The sequence below is a fragment of the Brassica oleracea genome, chromosome C1 (assembly GCF_000695525.1).
Source record: "Brassica oleracea var. oleracea cultivar TO1000 chromosome C1, BOL, whole genome shotgun sequence".
Lineage (NCBI taxonomy): Eukaryota > Viridiplantae > Streptophyta > Magnoliopsida > Brassicales > Brassicaceae > Brassica > Brassica oleracea.
This window is the reverse complement of record NC_027748.1, coordinates 33,795,517-33,815,860: the sequence shown is the minus strand read 5'-3', so window position 1 is coordinate 33,815,860 and position 20,344 is coordinate 33,795,517. Positions and strand designations below refer to the sequence as shown.

Here is a 20,344-nt window from a genome sequence, read left to right as displayed (position 1 = left end):
CGAGATTCCTGATTGATGAGGGAATCCACTGTAAGTTCCGGATAAAAATTGTGAGAATTTTTGTTTGCTGGTCTCGGGCGAGTGGCTGGGATCCAAGGATCATTCCATACAGAGATAGATGATCCTGTTCCCACCCTTTTAATTAGTCATTTACAAACCAGAGATCTAGCAGAAGTAATACTCCTCCAGCCATATGACGGGGAGTAAGATCGGATCGGTTCCAGGGGTGAAGCATTCCTATAATACCGTCCTTAAGGCTAGGAAAAAGTTTGGTTTTGTTGATGGTTCAATCTCGCAACCGCAACAAGATTCGGAGGACCTTGATGACTGGTGGACCAACAACGCTTTGGTACTCTCTTGGATGAAACTGACTATAGCTAAATCTGTGCGTTCCAATCTTTCACATCTCGAGATCGCTAGTGATTATTGGGAGCATATTCGTCGCAGATACTCTGTTAATAATGGACAGAGAGTTCAACGGATCAAGGCTGGACTTGCAACTTGCAGACAACATGGGTTGTCAATTGAGACTTACTACGGGAAACTAATGCAACTTTGGACAGCTTTAGCAGAGCATCGGGTCAACAAAAGTTGTGGGTGTCCTATTGGAGCTAATCTTGAGAAAGAAAGGGAAGAGGACAAATTACATGAGTTCCTTAAAGGTTTGGATGAGTCCCTCTACGGCTCAGTAAAATCAAATCTCTTGTCGCGTGATCCTCTCCTGTCTCTTGACATCGCGTATAGCGCTTTACTACAAGATGAAGATTCAAAACATACTACTCGGGTTCTTGATGAACGAGCAGACACAATGGCACATGCTGTTCGTACTGGACAGAGTTTTGGGTCTTCCTCATCCTCGAGTGGTCCTTTTGTCTCCAAAGAAGAAATAATGAAGCTGACTTGTGCGAGCTGTGGTCGGAAAGGGCATCTCGCAACTAACTGTTTTCGGACATTAGGTTATCCAGAGTGGTGGGGAGATCGACCAAGAGGGGTTCTTACACAGAGCAATGGAAGAGGAGCTTCTGCGTCGACTCCTCGATCTTCATCAACGGATCTTGCTCGAGCAAACGCAGTTACATTACCATCTCAACACTCTGCCAATGCGATATCAGACTCGGACCGTATTGGACTTACCGGATTAAGCGATGATCAATGGAAGACGTTGGTCACTATGTTGAATGAGCGTAAGACACCGGCTAATACCTTGAGCAGTACGTCTTCTAAATTTTCTTGGATTCTTGACTCGGGTGCTACGAATCATATGACTGGTTCAGTTGCATCACTTACTGATCTACGGGATATTGTCTCGTTACCTGTTAAATTACCTGATGGACGCATTACCCTTGCCACTCGACAGGGAACAGTGGTTTTGAGTTCTCTGTTTATGATTCAGAATGTGCTGTTTGTTGATGGCCTTCAGTGTCATTTGATTTCTGTTTCACAGTTAGCTCGTCAGAAAGCGTGTATTTTTCAAGTTACTGATAAACTTGGACTTATTCAGGACCGCATTACCAGGACGCTGATTGGAGTGGCTGAGTAGTTGAATGGACTCTATTTTTTTGCGAGGGATGGAATTTGCAGGAGCTATTCATCAAGCCAAGTCCGTAACAGCTGATGTCTGGCACCATCGTTTAGGATATCCCTCTTCGAAAGTTTTGGATTTTTTACCTATTTCAGTTTCTAGTAATGATGTTCTCAGAAATAAGGTGTGTGAGATTTGTGTACGCGCCAAGCAAACCCGTTGTTCTTTTCCAACAAGTTCTAATAAAACTATGGCTTTATTTGAAATGGTGCATTGTGACTTTTGGGGACCCTATCGAACAACTTCTCGCTGTGGTGCTCGTTATTTTCTTACCATCATCGATGATTTCTCACGCAGCGTTTGGCTTTACTTATTGCCTACTAAAACCGTCGTTGCTCAAACCATACGGAATTTTGTCTCCATGGTGCATTGTCAGTTTCATACTCAGATTATGAAAATTCGCAGTGATAATGGAACTGAGTTCATGTGCATGACACCATACTTTCGAGAAAAAGGAATTATACATAAGACATCATGTGTTGGAACACCTCAACAAAATGGTCGTGTCGAACGCAAACATCGACACATACTAAATGTGGCACGAGCTTTACGGTTTCAGGCGTCGCTTCCTATTGAATTTTGGGGAGAGTGCATTATGACTGCTGCTTACTTGATCAACCACACTCCAACACCTCTACTCGCTGGCAAGACACCTTTTGAAAGACTTTATGGTCGTCCTCCTCCTCTTACGCATCTCCGCGTCTTCGGGTATTTTTGCTATGCCCATAATAAACATCACAAGGGTGATAAATTCGACACCAGGAGCATTAAGGGAATTTTTCTTGGATATCCATACGGCAAGAAGGGTTGGTGTGTCTTGAATCCGATTACAGGAAAGATTTTCTCCACTCGTGATGTGGTTTTCTGTGAGTCTGAATTTCCATATGCCACTGTTACTTCGCCTGCATTGTCTCCTCCTATGGTTATTACAGAAACTTTGCCAGTACCAGAGGAGATATCAGTTCCTACAACATATGTTTCGCCTTTGCTTCCTGCGCAAGACTCGTCTCCTCAGGCGCCACTTACTCATGTTCTTGATAGTATTGATTCGGCTTCAGACATTCAAACTGCAATGGACTTACCAATTTTACCGACGGATTTACCAGACGTAACTCCATCTTCGGCCCCAGTCATCGAGACCGAGGTCGTGTTACCCTTACCTGAAACAGAACCTCTTACAGAAACAGAGCCCTTAACCACTTCTTCAGAAAATATGGTTGAAGACTCTCCTCCTAAGGAACTTGGACGTGGTCTGCGTACTAAGAATATACCAGCTAAGCTTCATGATTATGTTCTTCGGACTATTTCACCAGTTGTTACTTGCCCTACGGATGCTCCTTATGCTATTGAGTTCTATGTGGATTGTACTAATTTCTCGGATAGTCATTGCCATTTTCTTGCTGCCATCTCATCAATGGTAGAGCCAAAATCATATCGCCAAGCAATTTTAGATGAATTTTGGCGTGAATCCATCATGGTTGAGTATGTAGCTCTTGAAGATAATGGCACTTGGACCGTTGTAGATCTTCCTCCAGGAAAACATGCTCTCGGTTGCAAATGGGTTTTTAAACTCAAATTTCGAGCCGACGGCACCTTAGAACGTCGAAAGTCGCGGCTTGTGGTTCTTGGAAACAACCAGGTTGAGGGAGATGACTATGAAGAAACATTCGCTCCTGTTGCACGAATGACAACAGTACATACTTTCTTACAGATAGTAGTTTCTCGAAATTGGGAAGTTCATCAGATGGATGTTCATAATGCTTTTCTACATGGAGATTTGAAAGAAGAAGTTTATATGCGTCCACCTCCGGGTTTTACTGGTTCAGACAAAAACAAAGTCTGTAAATTACACAAGTCTCTCTATGGGTTGAAGCAGGCTCCGCGTTGCTGGTTTGAGAAGCTTTCCTCCTCATTACGCACTTATGGTTTTGCTCAGTCTCGCTCAGATTACTCCTTATTTACCATGGATAGAGGTACTGAATACATTCAAGTTCTTGTCTACGTCGATGATCTTGTTGTTTCAGCGAGCAATTCGTCTCTCTTCGCCTCTTTTAAAGCTTACATGAATCAGTGTTTCCATATGAAAGACTTGGGCATTTCAAAGTATTTTCTTGGTATTGAACTTGCCCGTAATCCTACTGGCATCTATCTTTGTCAACGGAAATACGCTTTGGGCATTATTGAAGAAACCGGTCTCCTCGCTGCGAAACCAGTTGCCTTTCCAGTCGAACAGAACCATCGTTTGTCTTTAGACAAAGGACCAGATTTTCCCAATGTGGGGGCTTATCGTCGACTTGTTGGTCGACTTGTCTATTTGTCCGTTACTCGTCCTGATCTCTCTTACTCTGTACACACTCTTGCTCAGTTTATGCAGAAACCCAAACTCGCTCATTGGGAAGCAGCTCTAAGGGTGGTACGTTATTTAAAAGGAAATCCAGGACAGGGCATTCTACTTCGAGCACATACTGATCTTACCGTAGAAGCCTGGTGTGATTCTTATTGGTCTGGTTGCCCCACTTCTAGAAGGTCGCTTACTGGTTGGTTCATTACGTTGGGAGGCTCACCTATTTCATGGAAGACACAGAAACAAGATTTTGTTTCTCGTTCGAGTTGTGAAGCTGAATATCGCGCAATGTCATATACCGTTCAAGAGCTCATGGGGCTTCATAACTTGCTTCAATCTTTCGGCATCAAGTAAATATTCCTATTGTACGATTATGTAAAGATACTCTAGAACTAGGTTTACCAGTATGTATATATACCTTGGGTCATTGACCTTATGAATACAATAAACTCTTTCATACTTCTCTAGGTTTCTTGACTGATTTTTTCCAAAATATAAAATTGACATGTACAAACGTTCTAAGACCAACTATTAAACGATGATATTTAAATTGTCAACAAACTTCATTGACAAATGACAACTAAAACAAAACAAAATGTTTGCTTTGTTTATGTTTTCGCTGTGCATCATGCGAAACAAAACTTGGATCTGCAAAATCTTGGATAGCCTTTACTTATAAATATATCACCATCATAGTAATACATCGTGTCAAACATTTACCACGATAAAGTCGTCAAAAAATTTAAAGCTTACGGAGCCTCTTACGTCATACATGGCTGATGGAGAAGGGACACGATCATTGTAACACTAACAACACCCATCAAAGATTCGGTTCAACACTTGCAAACTCGCACACTTCATGCCTCTCAGATATGTTTGTACATACTTTATAACCAAAATACCAATATGATAATAAAATAATTATCTTGCCGGACTATAAAGGTTCAAGAACATGGACCGACTTTATGTAGGACCATATATTATATACATTTATCGTTTTGTTTATAATTAGCTATTTTGAGTTTTAGCCTAAGGTGTAGTGTTGCCTTCATCACGTTTTCTGTTTTCTGTTTGAGTTTTTTTTTTCAAGTAAACGAAGATTAAATCTGCTTGTCACGTTATAAACCATATTAAAGCTAAACATTTAGTATCAGTTCCCCACGAACTACATGTATTCATCGTTGACTGCATTATATATACATATTTGAAGAACACTTACTCTATATCAAAAATTGTTGTACATTTTGCATATATGCTTCTAAATTTGATACCAAGCACAGTACAATATATTCGATTACACATATATGAGTAAGAAAAGTATTATTAAACGGTATATATAAGCTCAATTAATTTAATTTATCATGTTATTGAAATTACTTTCTTAACTGACAATATACGAAATTAATGTGTGATGATTGTCATTAGGAAAGTTCTTTTAAATTTTAATTGCTTCACTTTTATTGGAAAATCAACAACCAAAAACTGTATTCGCGTTCACCTATTAAAAATACCTTCTTTATCTATATATTTAATGTTAATTTTGTCTTAACTTTTAACTAATGAAACTTTTAACTAATGAAACTTTTAATTTTGTCTATATATCTTTCTTTGTTCTTGCACACAAAGAAATAAAACTACTCAACTGCCAGCAACAAATAATATTTATCGTTAAGCAATAAAATAAACAATAATTAGACTAAAGGGCCAAATTGTGCTAAACCTACAAGTTTCATGACCTCTACCTCCCTTACTATATAGTTGTCACATTTGAAAGAATTATTTGGGCAAACAAAAGTCTAAATCCCATTTTTAGCTTCTCATATATTTCATTCCTGCAAGATCTAACCACTCTTCATCAAGCTTTTCTCTAAGAAAGTTCAAATGGAAAACTCAGCACTGAGCAACTGCGTGAGGCGTACAATATTCTCTACTCAACAGAGAACAATGCAAGAGGGTCTAGAAGAGAGTAGTTGGACGATTTACTTTGAAACCGAAAATCGTACATGCCATTATGATAATTCTTCCATGATCTCAGACGCTGCGTCCCCTATGGCCTATGTCGAAGAAGACACGGCTTCATCTCCTTCTAAAAGAACCAAGGTAAGTCCAAAGATAAGACAATACATAAATTGATCCAGACATAGGCCTAAACGGCAATGCACATATATATGTGCTTTTGTGTGATGCGTTATATATATATATATGTATATTAATCTTGGCTATGCCTGTTCGTTTAGGGTTACAGTGAAATGGAAGACAATACCACAGAAGGAAAAAACACGAACAATACTAAAACCGTGGTAATAAACTTTCAAGATGTTTTTTCAGTCATAATTTCTGACACAATTTTTCTGACGAGCTACAAAAATATTCTTACGGGTTTTATAGGAGAAGGGATTGAATAAGAAAGGGATAATAAATGAAGATTATTGCGCAGAACTGAAGAAGCGAGGACTTTGCTTAGTTCCTTTGTCCATGTTGTCCAACTATATTGGTTGATACTTTGATTGTTTTTTCAGTCATAATCTTTTAATTTTTATTGTGAATTATTTTTGTCTGTAAAATCTATAGAATGGACTAGTAAATGTAGTGAAAGTCGAATCAATGCTGGATGATGTACTTTATGTATAAATGCACTAGCAAGAGTGTAAGATTTGTAAACATTTCCAAACATGTGTAACAAAAAAGTTAACTTGTTTCCGTGTGTGTCGCTTGGAACAATCAGGTACGTACATATAAATGGTTTTTAGACATTATACTTACCAACTCTGAAAAAACTATTATAAAAATTAATTATGTATTCCAGTTTACAATCAATCATACATTCCATAATTTAAAAAATTCTTCAAATTGAATAAGATAAGAAACTATTTCTTATATATCTTGAAAAAAAAAAATATACGTAATTAAACCTCAGAGAATAGAAAGAAAACCTCAGACTGTGTTGATTTGAAACAGCTTTTCTACAGAGAAAACCTCAGAGAATAGAAAGAAAGTTTTGTATGACACTATCTTAGTTTCTTGATCTTTCCATTTCTCTGTATGCAATAGCGATGACGTCTCAGTACTATGCACACAAGTAGAACTTTTTATTCATTTACATGAGAAACAAAAGGGGAAAACAATCAAAACAACAAACACCAATTGACACGAACTCACGTGAAAAGACTCGTTAAAGAGTGAGAATAGAAGACAAAAGAGAAACTTCTTAGTGTAGGAATAGAGTGGAAGCAAGAGCAGCTCCCAAAAGAGCAGAGACAAAGGAAGAAGATGAGGAAGCTGCGTTGTTTGGAGTTTCTTGAGTAGGCGTTGTTGCTGGGGGCTCAAGGTTACTTGTGATAGGCGGAGAAGGAGCGGCTTCTCCTGAGGGAGCCGGGGCTTGAGACGGTGGTGATGATGATGATGTGGTCTTGCCGTTTCTGTCAGCCATGACAATGACCACGAGCTTCTCGTTCTTGTTGCAGTTGTCTTTGTTTCCGCTGATAAAATAGTATGGTCCAGAGTGGGTTAGTGCGAAGGGAGTTTTGCCATCAGCGAATTTAGCGGTCGGTGCATCTGTGTTGCAGCTGTCGTAAGCGTCTCTTGTGACTTGGAACACTGAATCTTGATTTGGTTGGTAGACGAACACTGCGATTATATACATGTTGTTTGTGTTACATATGAAAAAAAAACTATCGTTATTGTTTGGTAAGTACAGTGTGGAAACTTACGCAGAGAGTCGCCTACTTGGAATCTGCTCTGTTCTGCCCATAACTTGAGACCCGGAAGGAAGGGTCCAACCTTTTGCACCACCGACCATAAACTCTCTAGCGTAGGCTTTGTTAACAATCATGAAAAAACACACGAGACTTAACCCACGAAGCATCATTTTCTTTAGGTTATGTGTAATCAAGATGTATTTGGACTTAGTGTGGTATAGTTATTGATGACACATGATGAAAGGTTAGTGAGTTTATATAAAGATGAGGCTTTTTAGGAAATGTTGCAGAGAAGCTTTTCCTTGTCTTTCTCAGATTCTAAGCAAAGCATAAATGCATGCTTTCAAGAAATGTTTTTAATTTGGAATCTCATGTGACTTGTTTCTTCTGTCAACAGCTTTTGTTCCTTGCTTCAGCATCTTAGATTTTGTATTTAAATAATTCCAGATATAGTAATAAAGAACAAAGAGATATTTCAAGAAAAAAATTCCAATTTAAAAACTAAGATCAAACAAAAGTATAATACAACATATCCATTTTTTCAATATAGATCAATCATATTACAAAGATCTTTTCCACATCTGCTCCTTCTAATTCTTCAGCAACAGCATCAAAACACCAAGCTGACCAATAATGCTAACTTTAGTTATGTCTTTAGTAATTAATCCATCATTAGTGCAAAAGCCGCTATAGCGAGAACAAGTGACATCAAGACACTGATACCGTGTCTATGTCCCAAGCTCTTCTTTGGGAAATGTTTTGGTAGCGCACATTCTTCTCCATTGAAGAAAAGTTTGGTTGGGAAACCGTCGCCTTCTGGTATATTCAGTCCTTTGATGTTCTTCTTTTTAAAGGAGATAACAGATTGTTGCTTGCCCGGCACGGGAGGGTCTCTTAGCGGACGGGTTCCGTTAACTTGACCTACAAGGTAGTTCATATCACGTAACCCTTGGAACATAACGGTTCTGTTGTTTGGTGGAACACGTGTTCCGTTAAAGGAGTAAACGTTTTCATACCCTGGACCTGCTTTTCCCATCTCAACCGCTACAAACCAATCCTCAAAAGCGAAGTCTCTCCAGTTGAAAACGGTTAACCTAGCCGTCCAACCGTCTCTGTAGTCCGTGTTAACGTGCCAGTTAATGCTGACTCCGCAGTTATCCGGACAAGGGAGTTTCTTTGGTATTGGCATGTGGTTTTGTTGGGCCCAAGCTTTGGCTTTTAGGGTTCGGTTATCGAATGGAACAAGGAGCGCGTCTGGAGGGAGGAGAAGTGGGTTACGGTCAGCATTGCAAGTGGTTGTATCAATGTCATTGCATCCACAAGCGCAAGTGTTGCAAGGAATAGCAGAGCTGTTGTAAAATGCTGAGAAAGAGACACAACATCTTGAAGCCTGAGCTTTAGGTTTGGTTATGTTGCAGACAATTTGCCAACTGGCGATGGCATAGGTTACTGCCGGCAGACCGCTAGAATCGGGGAACTGCGATGGGTCAACCCGAACCGGTGGCCCGCATTTGTACTGCGGATTGAGAACTCCATCTATTTTCCAGTGTTGAGGTGGATATAGAGCTGTTCTGTTTAGATCCGGAGGTAACTTGAAAACCTAGCACATAAGAACCAAAAAAAAACAATTTTTCAGATCCGGCCAAGAACCATGGTTGAACCAAACCTAGTGAGTAAGTACTATGCGGTTCAGATTTAAATAAAAAGAAACACTAATAAGAAAATCCAAAAAACTCAAGAACCATGGTTGAACCGGTAAATGATCTTATTTAAAATAATTTTTTTTTTTAAAAAAAATTGTTTGTAAATTTAGATTTTAATAAAAATTTCACTAAACCCCTTGAAGAAGATGAAAAATAATGATAAATAGAAAAACTAAATTTGGTTGACTTGATTAGTTATTAGTTTATTTCCATTGATAATTTATTTCAAGTAACTCAGGAAGTCCTCCGGGTCGGGTTTAAAACCACTGAAGCACTGAACAACAACTAAAATTTCACAACCCTAACTATATGCGATTCAGGACATATCTTTTCAACGAAAGAGATTATTTACCTGCAACTGAAACATAGATCGGGATTTCGACGGATCCATAAGAGGAGGCAAAAGAGTTCCGTTTTTGCAACAGAAAGGTAACTTGCCCGTCACGTTATCATCCTTCCTCTCAGGAGGCAAATCAGAAATGGCTGGCTTCTTCTGACAATTCATGACCTGAGAGAAATCTAAGTCTTTGTAATATTGTCCAGCTCTGCTGTAAAGACATTCAGATGGATCTCTTTTGTAAGTGTAAGCTCCTCGCATCGTGTTTATAATCTCTCCTCGCGTCCATTCCCATGTTAGGTTCCAACGGTCTAAACGCCCCAGCGGATTCTCGTTGTCGATGGTCACTTGGGCTAAGTAGTTACTGCCAAATGATTGCAACACATCGTATACTATGTTCAGATCACCGTGTCTTCTCGGTGCAAACTTTGTCTTTGGTCCAGTTTTGACCTTGAACTTAGGGTTTCTCTTGCAACACACGTTCATACTGCTTCCTGTTGAAGAAAAACCAAACGTTTTGAAAATCACATTAAGTTTTATCAAAACATCTTTATAAATTACAAATGTGAACGGAAGATTGCGTTTGCATTGCATTAAAAACTTCCAAATTATAATTGATCAAATAAATAAAAAAAAGGTAAACGTTGTGGCTTTAAACACTTAACCTAATTAGTTACTTGTGTATCAAGAAATCTAGTTTAGCATGATCTTAACCTTTTCTTTTAGCGGCAGGACATTCCCAACCGTCGTTGATGAGCTTAAGTGTTCTTGGCATGGGTGTGACCCCCTTTGCAACCCCGAAAAGAGTCCCAGTGATTTCGATATTGGTGGATATCTGAGTGAAATCACCTGCGGTTTCAATCGAGGTTTTCAAATCCGTGTTTGGTGAACCAACGAACGTGGTTCCATTGCTAGCATCCAGAGGATAATCTCCGTCCACTGGAGACGCACCAGTCGCAGAAACGATCAGTTCCTTGTGACGAAACCCTATAAACATTTGCCATCCCGTGAGCTCTTCTTTCCCCACGTTTACAATCATCGCAGACGATTTAAACGCCCATGATTGCGCCGTCACGTTCTTAACGTGAGGGTACTCTGTTTCGCGGCTGCCGAAGCTGTAGCTCATGAAAATACCGTTGCAACGCGTCATCTCAGGTGGTGGCTCACCTCCTCCTGCTCCATCTTCGGTCGGTGTTCCATAATCTTGGCCGTTGCAAAGAAGAAGAACTGATGGTAACAAAATCAACAGAGTTAATGAATAGCGTGCCTTCCAAGGTATCTTCATTCCCGTTTTAACTTCAATAACCTTCATCGTTTGAATTTTACTCTTTCTTCCTCACCGCCTTGTGATTAAACTTAAACCGCAAGGCAGCGAGAGAAAAAGAAACAAGGAATTAACCAAGACTTTTGACAAGGGTGATGATAAAATCAAACGATGAAGGTTTCAGTTTGAAAAAACCTGTAAAAAAGATTGAAAATCCAAAAGATTTAACTCAAAGAAGGGAAGAAGGTTGGAGAAGAAGAGGTTCTTAATAGGTAACTTTGATATGAGCCTCTGGTTTTATTTGGTGGTCATGTAAGAATGTGTGTTTAGGACAATTGCTAATTTTGGAACATAGCTTCTTATTTGTTTGTTAACTAAAAACCGCTTCGATTGTTTTCGAAATGAAACAAACTTTGTTTTCTGTTTTTGTTATTTTACTTACGAAATGAAAACCTCTAATTATTTGTCGACTCGAACAGGACAAGGAAATGTGTTGTGATGACCTCTGATGTTTGTACCCTATGCTTTAAGAAATATGACATTTATTATCTTTATACAATTTCATCATTTTTTAGACTTTAAGGTCTAACCGGAAACTATAATAGGAACACTAAAACGAATAAAAATAATGAATAAGAATAAACTAATAAAACGAAAATGAATGATTTTTTTTTGTTTTCAAATTTAGCGAATAACAGATTTGTTCTGTAATACTTAAAACTGTAAAAAAAAGAATGGGAGAATGGATAGAAATTTTGATTTTCATAAATGGTGTAATTTTTTTAAGAATGATACAAAATTTAATTTCATTCATTTGCTTACTATTCTTTTTTTTGTTCACCATTTGCTTACTATTCAAAGCCTTAATTTGTAAAGGGTTTTCTAAAATACACCCATTGAAAAATATTAACTTATATATCTCATAGATTGTTAACTTATATATCTCATAAATAGATAAAACACTATTTAGATAAGTCTTGAATATCCCATTTAAAATTTTGAGATATTTTTGAGTGGCCATTTAGTATACCTACTCAATAAAGTATCTTTTGTTTAATATCTACGTTCACAACCTCCAAATGATTTTGCTCTTATATTTGTTGTGTTAAAGCTTAATTCATTAGTGTTTTTTCCTACGAAAATATTAAAAATGTAATAAGAATCGGGTTTCTGTTATTTAACATACCTAGTTGTTTTTAGTTATATAATTTAAAAGTCGTTGGCATTTTTATTTTTAATTTCTTACGTCAAATAATTTGTTTTTATTTGTGCTAACCGCGTGGGTGTCACTTAGTCGTCTCTTGGAGTCAACTTGAAATATCAGCTAAAGAAATCCCCAACCAGCAGACCGAGTAATCTAATCTATAAAACCATTTCAAATCATTCAAACAAAAATAAACATAAAAATTCTCAAACTCAATGGATCTAGACCAAGACACAGACAATGGTGGAAGAAGCTGTTGTAGCTGCTGCCTCAGCTTCATCTTCACTGCTGGTCTCACTTCTCTCTTCTTATGGCTCAGCCTCCGTCCCGACAAACCCAAATGCTCCATTGAATACTTTTACGTTCCTGCCCTCAACAAATCCTTAGATGCACATTCACGTCTCAACACCACTCTCAACTTTATGGTTCGTCTCGCTAATCCAAACAGAGACCAAGGCATCTACTACGACGATGTCCACCTTTCTTTCTCCAACACCAACTCCTCTGTTGCTAACTACACAGTGCCAAGATTCTACCAAGGGCACAAGAAGAAAGCCAAGAAGTGGGGTCAGACTCTTCCTGTGAACAACCAGACGGTTTCACGAGCGGTTTTGACTAATGGATCGGCGGTTTTCCGGATGGATCTGAAGACGAGGGTGAGGTTCAAGATTCTTTTCTGGAAAACCAAGAGGTATGGTATTGAAGTTGGTGCTGATGTTGAAGTCAACGGAGATGGAGTTAAAGCTCATAAGAAAGGGCTTAAGATGAAGAAATCTGATTCTTCTACTAGATTAAGAAGCTATTTTCCGATTTGTGTTTTGATGAATCTGCTCGTGTTGTTTGTGATTCGTTAGATTCTTGATTCTTGATTCTTGATTTTTAATAGTTTTTCGATATTGTTGACTCATTCTTATGAGTTTTGTCGTGTGTTTGTTTATAAATTCGACCAGGTACTCATTGAATTATTTATTCCTATTGTTTCAACGATGTATTAATTAGTTTCTCTATCAACAAAATTCTTTTTTGAAATTCAATTATCCTTATACAAGACAATCATATCTTGGGATTCAAACGAAGGAACAGAGAACACAGGACAAAAAGTACATAATGATATAGTAGTGTCTGTTTAAATCCATTAAAAACCCAATAAAGTATTATAAGTATCAAAATAAACTGTTTAAATCCATAAAAAAAATGTGAGTTTATGAATTGTCAGTTTGAAATAAAATTCTTTTATAAGTATTATTTTATATCAATAACGAAAAAAAGAAGAAAAAAATTTATTATGCCAAGTCGAAATGGGGCGCCGCCACAGAAGAACAAGTTGTCTCTGTCTTCTTACTTGTTTATGTCAAGTACGACAATATCTTAACTTTGAGTTGTATTATTATATAACCAATCGCATATTGTATTGTAATCATGCTTATATTTTAGTAATGTGTTGCTTTACCACTTGTCTGTTAACGGCGTCTTTTGTACTAGTGTTTTTATATTTTAAACTTTTTTGTTTCGATGGTTGTGAAAGTTGTCATTGATTACTATAAAAGTTGCTAAAAATAAACAATTTTTTTTTCTGACGAATCTTTCAATGAGCATGTGGTAGTATTATGTAGGTTAGATAGTTGGTCGTATTTTGTTTCTCAAAAAAAAAAAAGATAGTTTTTTTTTGCTAAAATTTGGGGATAAAAAAAGATAGTTGGTCGTATTTAATTTGTTTTGGTTTAATACTACAATATAAAATTGCATTATCTGGTTTGGTGCCGGTTATCATCAGATATTCCAAGTTTCATATGTACATTTTTTTTGTCAACCCTAGTTTTATATACTTAAATTCGAAAAACTCTATAGACTTTTTAATAAAGTAAAATTGATTGATTTTTCTATTTTCCTTCACTTTTTACATTGATTTGGTTTAATTATTTTCCAACTAGTAGGCGTAACATAGTGGTGTCAGCGACTTAACTTGACATATCAGCTAAGAGCATCTTTTATCGCTCAATTTTGAGTGTTTCTAAAGAGGAGAACCACGTTTCAGAAAAAAAAAACGTATGTTAAGTGTGCAAAATAAGACATGTGTGCTGTGTGTTTTTTGCACTGTTTGCAGGTCCCACCGACACGTGACGGTCCGCGATTAATTCGCTTTTTAATTTTTTTTTAATCAGAAAAAAATAAAAATAAAAAATAAAAAATAAAATAAGAAACTTTAGGAATAAAGATGCTCTAAAGTATGTCAACCAGGCGTTTTCGGGTGGTTTTGCCTCATGGTTCGGCCCTTTGAAGACGCAGTTGAAGTACAAGTTTATGTTTTGAAGAAACAAGAAGGTTCAGATAAGAGGCTACTGTGAATCTTGAAGTTTATGTTTTAATTTTTGTGTGTTTTAATTAGTTTCCTCGTCTTCATTGCTATTTGTTAACTCTGATAGATGATTTTCCATTTTCGTTGTTTTTAATGGTAGGCACCGATTTTCGATAAGATAAACCGCTACTCGTCTTCTACTTATCTCGTAAAATCGTGTACTTGCAACGATCAAGCCAGGTACCAAGTGCACTAAACTGAAAACTTACAAGTACAAATCAAATACCATTAAAAAAAAGAAAAAAACTACTCGGCTTGTTTGGACTTCTTATTCGTTCAAATTTTTTAAAAACAACATTACTATGAGTTTTTAAGTCTCAAAATCTTGGTCCACTTAAGATTTAAAATTAGTTGCCCATGATTCTTTTTTGCTTGGCTTATACATGTTATTTCTAGGATAGACGTTCGGATACCCGTTCGGATTGGATCGGATATTTCGGTATAGGGATATAGAACCTGTTTTGGGTATTTCTATATTTCGGGTCAGGTTCAGGTATTTTTAATTCGGGTTCGGTTATTTTGGATCGGGTTCGGATTTTAGATTTTGAAAGAAAAAAATCAAATCTTCATAATTTAAACTTTTTTGTATTTAAAAATATACATTTAACATAGAAAAATTCTCTAGGATAGACCTAAAATTTTTTTTGTCACAAATATAGACATTAAAAATAAAAACGACCAAAATAAACTTAAATGTTTTATCAAAAGAAGTAAATATACACTTATACCCTAGGGTTAATTAATCTAGACATTAGGGTTCAGAGTTAAGGGGTGGGATTTAGGGTTTAGGGATTAAGGTTTAGGATTTATGGTTTAGGGTTTAGAGTTGAGGAGTGAGATTTTAGGGATAGGATTTCAAATTTAAAAAAATAAAAATAAAATTAAAATTTTCAAAATAAAAAATGTTATTTTGGTCATTTTAGTTTTTGAGGTCTATTTTTGTGACAAAAACTTAAAAAGAGCTATTTGAGAGAATTGTCCTTTAACTTAATTGATTTTTAAAAAATTCTTAATAGATCAAATGATTACTATGTTTGGAGATAAGATTTAAGTCTAAAAAGACACTAATTTGGTTATTGTTTTGAAATTTTGGATACAACTTTTGTTAATGCACAAAACAAGAAGCTTGACATGTTTTTCAATTGAGTAGCAATCCGCACTACAAAAAAAGTTGCTATTGATAGCACATTGTAATAGCTCGTTTTACCGAACTGCCGTAGTAGATGACTCCAAAATTTTATTATTATAAAATAGCATTGCATAAACGCTATTATATAAGCGGAAAACTAAAATTAGCTTTTTCGCGACACACTTAGTGAAAATCCCTAATCTAATCACATTTCCCTCTCTCTCTCTCTCTCTCTATTCATGGTTTCCCTCTCTTCTCTCTTAGTTCCCCCCCTTTCTCTATTGAACACTAAAATGTCATCTCCATTTGCCTAAGAAATCATCTCCGCCGTTCTCCAAGTCGCCACAACTCTTTGATTCAACTCCGCCTCTCCATCTCGAAGGTATCAGAGGTTCACATTTCGACATCTCTGTCGAATTGAGCTCAAATCGTATCGAATAGTTGTTCTCTTGCTCCTATTTTTTGGTTGCTTTGATTTCTTGTTTGCTTCGAGTTCGATTGATAACAACATTATCCTACGGTTGTAGATTTGGATTAACAGTTTAGGGATTCGATTTGTTAGAATAAATTTCCTCTCCAGTCTTCGTTTTTGTTTTGTATTGTGATTGACTTCGTTGTGTTGTTTGTAGAGTACTATGAATTGTACTGATTCCTGTTTGGATCTGTATACAAATTACGTGTTATGTGCTCTGAATCTGAGGACACCTTAACAAAGTCTTTATGTTACTAAAGGTTTAAATTTAGGTTCGAACACATAATGATTGACAAAGCATGGGTGCATCTAAGCAGGTAATGTATTTAATCATATTTGTTACGTTTTAGTTGCTGTCTAGATACTTAACTTGTTTTTACATTTTGCTTTCGATTGTTTATCATAGGGTTGATCCTTCATATGAGACAGGGGCTTCAAAGTTTGTACGTGATGTTGCTTCAGCTCTGGGAGTGATTGATATGATTGTATGTCCTTGCATTGACTGCCGAAATATTGATCGTCACTCGGGAAGTGTAGTACTAGACCATCTAGTTACCAGGGGAATGGAGGAGGGTTATAAGATGCGGGCTGATTGGTATCTACACGGTGAACTCAACTCAGGGGTTGCAGGTGAAAGCAGAGCAAGTGAATGGAATGATGAGATATTTGGGTTATACAGAGTTGCTGAGTGTTTTGATGAAGAGTTAGCTGACACGGGGGATTTATCTGAGAAGGCAGAGGGAGACGACAAGAAAGAAGACGAGTTCTTGGCAAAGCTAGCTGATGCTGAAACACCCTTGTATCCGAGCTGTGTCAACCATAGTAAGCTATCTGCAATTGTCTCATTATTTAGATTGAAGACTCATAATGGGTGGTCTGAAAAGAGCTTCAATGATCTGCTAGAGACATTGTCGGAGATGTTACCAGAGGAAAATGTTCTCCACTCTTCACTGTATGATGTGAAGAAATTTTTGAAATCCTTTGACATGGGTTATGAGAAGATCCATGCATGTGTTAATGACTGCTGCCTATTCAGAAAGAGGTTCAAGAAGCTTGAGAAGTGTCCAAAATGTAAGGCTTCAAGATGGAAGACTAACATTCATACTGGTGAGAAGAAGAAAGGCGTCCCACAGAAAGTCTTACGTTACTTTCCCATAATACCAAGACTGAAGAGGATGTTCCGGTCTGAGAAAACCGCCAAGGACTTACGGTGGCACTTTAGCAACAAAAGCAGTGATGGAAAGCTTCGTCACCCTGTTGATTCAGTGACCTGGGATCAGATGAATGCTAAATACCCTACATTTGCAGCTGAAGAAAGGAACCTCAGGCTTGGACTTTCAACAGATGGATTCAATCCATTCAACATGAAGAATTCGATATACAGTTGCTGGCCTGTTTTGGTGGTAAACTACAACTTGCCACCAGACTTATGCATGAAGAAGGAGAACATCATGCTTTCATTGTTGATTCCTGATCCACAGCAGCCTGGTAATAGTATAGATGTGTACTTAGAACCCCTCATTGACGATCTGAACAGTCTGTGGAGCATTGGAGAGATAACATACGACGCTCTGACTCGATCAACATTTACTCTTAGGGCGATGCTGCTCTGGACAATCAGTGATTTTCCAGCTTATGGGAATCTTGCCGGCTGCAAAGTAAAAGGTAAAATGGGGTGTCCGTTATGTGGGAAAAACACTGATAGCATGTGGCTAAAGTTCAGCAAAAAACATGTCTACATGTGCCATAGAAAGGGTCTGCCACCAACTCATAGTTTCTGGGGAAAGAAGAAATGGTTTGATGGCAAAGCTGAACAAGGAAGAAGGGGAAGAATACTAACTGGACGTGACATTTCTCTACATCTAAGAAATTTCAAGAATGATTTTGGAAATTTCAAAGGATCTGCAAGTAAGAGGAAAAGGATTCAATGTTCTGTTAATTTAGGCTCTGATAATGAGGGTTTATCGAGTGAATCGGAGGAAGAGGAAGATGAAGAAATACAAGTAGATGAAGATGAGTTATCTAGATGGAAGAAGAGGTCAATCTTCTTCAAGCTACCTTATTGGGAGGTAATATGCTTATCTCATTTGCTTAAATGGTTTCTATTGCGACTGTCTTTTGTTTAAATTTTTTTTTTTGTTTTGTTTCACTTGTTATGAGTAGGAACTTCCAGTGAGGCACAACTTAGATGTAATGCATGTGGAGAGAAATGTTGCTGCCAGTTTAGTGTCAACGTTATTGCACTGTGAGAAATCAAAGGATGGTCTTGCAGCTCGTAAAGATCTTGAGGAGCTTGGTATTAGGCCGGAGTTGCACCCTAAAATCTAGGGTAAACACACATATCTTCCTCCAGCACCGTGGTCTTTGTCCAAGACAGAGAAGAAGATCTTTTGCAGGCGTCTGTTTGACTTCAAAGGGCCAGATGGATATTATTCAAACATATCAACAGGTGTCTCATTAGAGGACTGTAAACTCACAGGGTTGAAATCACATGACTACCATGTGTTAATGCAGCAACTTCTGCCCATTGCACTTAAAGGGTTGTTACCAAAAGGACCGAGGCTTGCAGTTTTTAGGTTATGCGCATTCTTCAATTTGTTGTGTCAGAGAGTGATTGACAGGGAGAAGCTTTTGATTATTGAAGCCGACATTGTTGAGACTTTGTGATTGTTTGAAAGATTCTTTCCTCCAAGCTTCTTTGATATCATGCTCCATTTGACTGTCCATCTCGGAAGAGAAGCCCGACTTGGTGGTCCAGTCCACTTTAGATGGATGTACCCATTTGAAAGGTACGATAGATATGACTAATTTACATTTAGTTATTCTTTTGCAACACTGATATACAGTGACATTTGTTTCAGGTACATGAAAGTCCTTAAAGACTTTGTAAGGAATCCTGCAAGACCGGAGGGATGCATTGCTGAGTCCTATCTAGCTGAGGAATGTATCAGGTTCTGTAATGAATTTTTGAAGAAGACAACAAATGTTCAAGAGAAAGTAGATAGAAACATGGAGTATGACAACAATTCTATCTTAGAGGGTCGTCTAATATCCACAGGCACGTCAGTTACTCTTAGTGAAACATAAATGAAAATTGCACATCTTGCTATCATCCAAAACATGGCTCTAGTCGAACTTTATGTAGAGTAAGAATCTTATTACTCTTTCATTAACTTGTTCATATTGGTGTGTTCAGTTAAGTGATTTGTTTGTTTTCAATTTATAGTCAACATCTCCAATATTTGCAAGACACAGATGGAAGATGCTTGCGAGATGCCTCAACGTTATGGAGTATGCATACAAAGAATTTTGCAAGTTGGCTAAAAGAACAGGTACTGATTGTATTCAAACTCTCTTCTTATGAAACTCTATTGGTGTTTGACTTGTTTTTACTTTATCAGGTGCCTCTTGATTCTACAGAACATGATGAAACACTTAAGTGGATAGCTTATGGTCTACGATGTTCAGCTAGGTCATATACGGGATTCATAGTTAATGGGCTGAGATTTCATACGACTTTAGTTGATAGGAAAAGTCAGAACAGTGGGGTTTATTATGAGGCTACAGCTGTTTGTAGATCTAGTGCCACAGATACATCACAGGTGGTAGATTTGGTATCTTACTACGGCAGAGTAACTGGCATCATTTTGGTGGATTATAATATCTTTTACGTTCCTCTTTTCCGGTGTCAATGGGCCGTTAAAGGTAATGGAGTGAAGATTGAAGATGGTTTTACACTTGTTAACAAGAATCATAGTCAAGCCTCCTTTGCAAGTGACCCGTACATACTAGCATCTCAAGCGAAGCAAATCTTTTACTCTAGGGAAGATGAGTCGTCAAATTGGTATATTGTTATGAAAGGTCCGTCTAGAAGATATAGTAAGGAGGATATTCAAGAGGGAACTGCAGACATTGGGCTATTGCCATCAAATATTGACATGGATGCTGACATTGATGAAGCTGAGAATGCCAGAACTGATTGTGAAGGCATATATGGGTGAAGCGTATCCTTATTAACTATTATATTTGGTTGTTGCCTTTGTGTGTGTCTGTGATGTGTGAAATGTTTGTGTTCTTAGCTTGGTCTTTGTCTCTTTGTGTGTGTCTGTGATGTTAGCTTGATCCTTGTCTCTTTGTTTGTGTTTGTAATGTTGTGTATGGTGTTAACTCTTTCTTCCATATTTTGTTTCATGTAAATTGAGATGGAACGTCCAAAGAACAATAGACGCGGGAGGAAACCTAGAAAAAAAAATAG

The 20,344-nt window shown here is 37.5% G+C and overlaps 4 protein-coding genes and 1 pseudogene across 5 annotated transcripts; 3 read left to right on the top strand and 2 right to left on the bottom strand.

The window, feature by feature from the left end:
• Positions 1–5,735: 5,735 nt before the first annotated feature.
• LOC106302617 lies at positions 5,736–6,489 on the top strand. Of its 2 annotated transcripts, none has more exons than XM_013739089.1 (3): positions 5,736–6,026; positions 6,164–6,223; positions 6,315–6,489. In XM_013739089.1, exons 1-3 carry the CDS (start codon positions 5,808–5,810, stop codon positions 6,423–6,425), a joined length of 390 nt encoding a protein of 129 aa, XP_013594543.1. In that variant the 5' UTR covers positions 5,736–5,807; the 3' UTR covers positions 6,426–6,489. The 2 variants fall into 2 exon arrangements, with proteins under 2 accessions (XP_013594543.1, XP_013594538.1); XM_013739084.1 differs by having other exon boundaries at positions 6,164–6,226.
• Positions 6,490–6,962: 473 nt separating this feature from the next.
• LOC106297764 lies at positions 6,963–7,830 on the bottom strand (annotated as a pseudogene).
• Positions 7,831–8,035: 205 nt separating this feature from the next.
• LOC106295344 (COBRA-like protein 10) lies at positions 8,036–11,165 on the bottom strand. Its single transcript, XM_013731221.1, has 3 exons — positions 10,379–11,165; positions 9,680–10,158; positions 8,036–9,224 (listed from the first exon to the last, which is right to left on the bottom strand). The coding sequence occupies exons 1-3, from the start codon at positions 10,974–10,976 to the stop codon at positions 8,286–8,288; spliced, it is 2,016 nt and encodes a 671-aa protein (XP_013586675.1). The 5' UTR covers positions 10,977–11,165; the 3' UTR covers positions 8,036–8,285.
• A 1,107-nt stretch (positions 11,166–12,272) lies between these two features.
• On the top strand, positions 12,273–13,166 carry LOC106292441 (protein NDR1-like). Its single transcript, XM_013728029.1, has one exon. The coding sequence runs from the start codon at positions 12,348–12,350 to the stop codon at positions 12,984–12,986; it is 639 nt and encodes a 212-aa protein (XP_013583483.1). The 5' UTR covers positions 12,273–12,347; the 3' UTR covers positions 12,987–13,166.
• Positions 13,167–16,374: 3,208 nt separating this feature from the next.
• On the top strand, positions 16,375–20,090 carry LOC106338021. Its single transcript, XM_013777096.1, has 8 exons — positions 16,375–16,406; positions 16,496–18,158; positions 18,253–18,385; positions 18,539–18,665; positions 18,768–18,878; positions 18,951–19,147; positions 19,316–19,380; positions 19,491–20,090. Exons 1-8 carry the CDS (start codon positions 16,375–16,377, stop codon positions 20,088–20,090), a joined length of 2,928 nt encoding a protein of 975 aa, XP_013632550.1.
• Positions 20,091–20,344: the final 254 nt, after the last annotated feature.

Coding starts and splice junctions, on each gene's coding strand:
- LOC106302617 (XM_013739084.1), top strand. CDS start 5,808: ATGGAAAACTCAGCACTGAGCAACTGCGTGAGGCGTACAATATTCTCT. Junction 6,027..6,163: donor CTCCTTCTAAAAGAACCAAG/GTAAGTCCAAAG, acceptor CTGTTCGTTTAG/GGTTACAGTGAAATGGAAGA. Junction 6,227..6,314: donor CGAACAATACTAAAACCGTG/GTAATAAACTTT, acceptor CGGGTTTTATAG/GAGAAGGGATTGAATAAGAA.
- LOC106295344 (XM_013731221.1), bottom strand. CDS start 10,976: ATGAAGGTTATTGAAGTTAAAACGGGAATGAAGATACCTTGGAAGGCA. Junction 10,159..10,378: donor TCCTGCCGCTAAAAGAAAAG/GTTAAGATCATG, acceptor TTTCTTCAACAG/GAAGCAGTATGAACGTGTGT. Junction 9,225..9,679: donor GATCTATGTTTCAGTTGCAG/GTAAATAATCTC, acceptor CTTATGTGCTAG/GTTTTCAAGTTACCTCCGGA.
- LOC106292441 (XM_013728029.1), top strand. CDS start 12,348: ATGGATCTAGACCAAGACACAGACAATGGTGGAAGAAGCTGTTGTAGC.
- LOC106338021 (XM_013777096.1), top strand. CDS start 16,375: ATGATTGACAAAGCATGGGTGCATCTAAGCAG. Junction 18,666..18,767: donor CCGAGGCTTGCAGTTTTTAG/GTTATGCGCATT, acceptor ATTGTTTGAAAG/ATTCTTTCCTCCAAGCTTCT. Junction 19,381..19,490: donor AGATGCCTCAACGTTATGGA/GTATGCATACAA, acceptor TTACTTTATCAG/GTGCCTCTTGATTCTACAGA.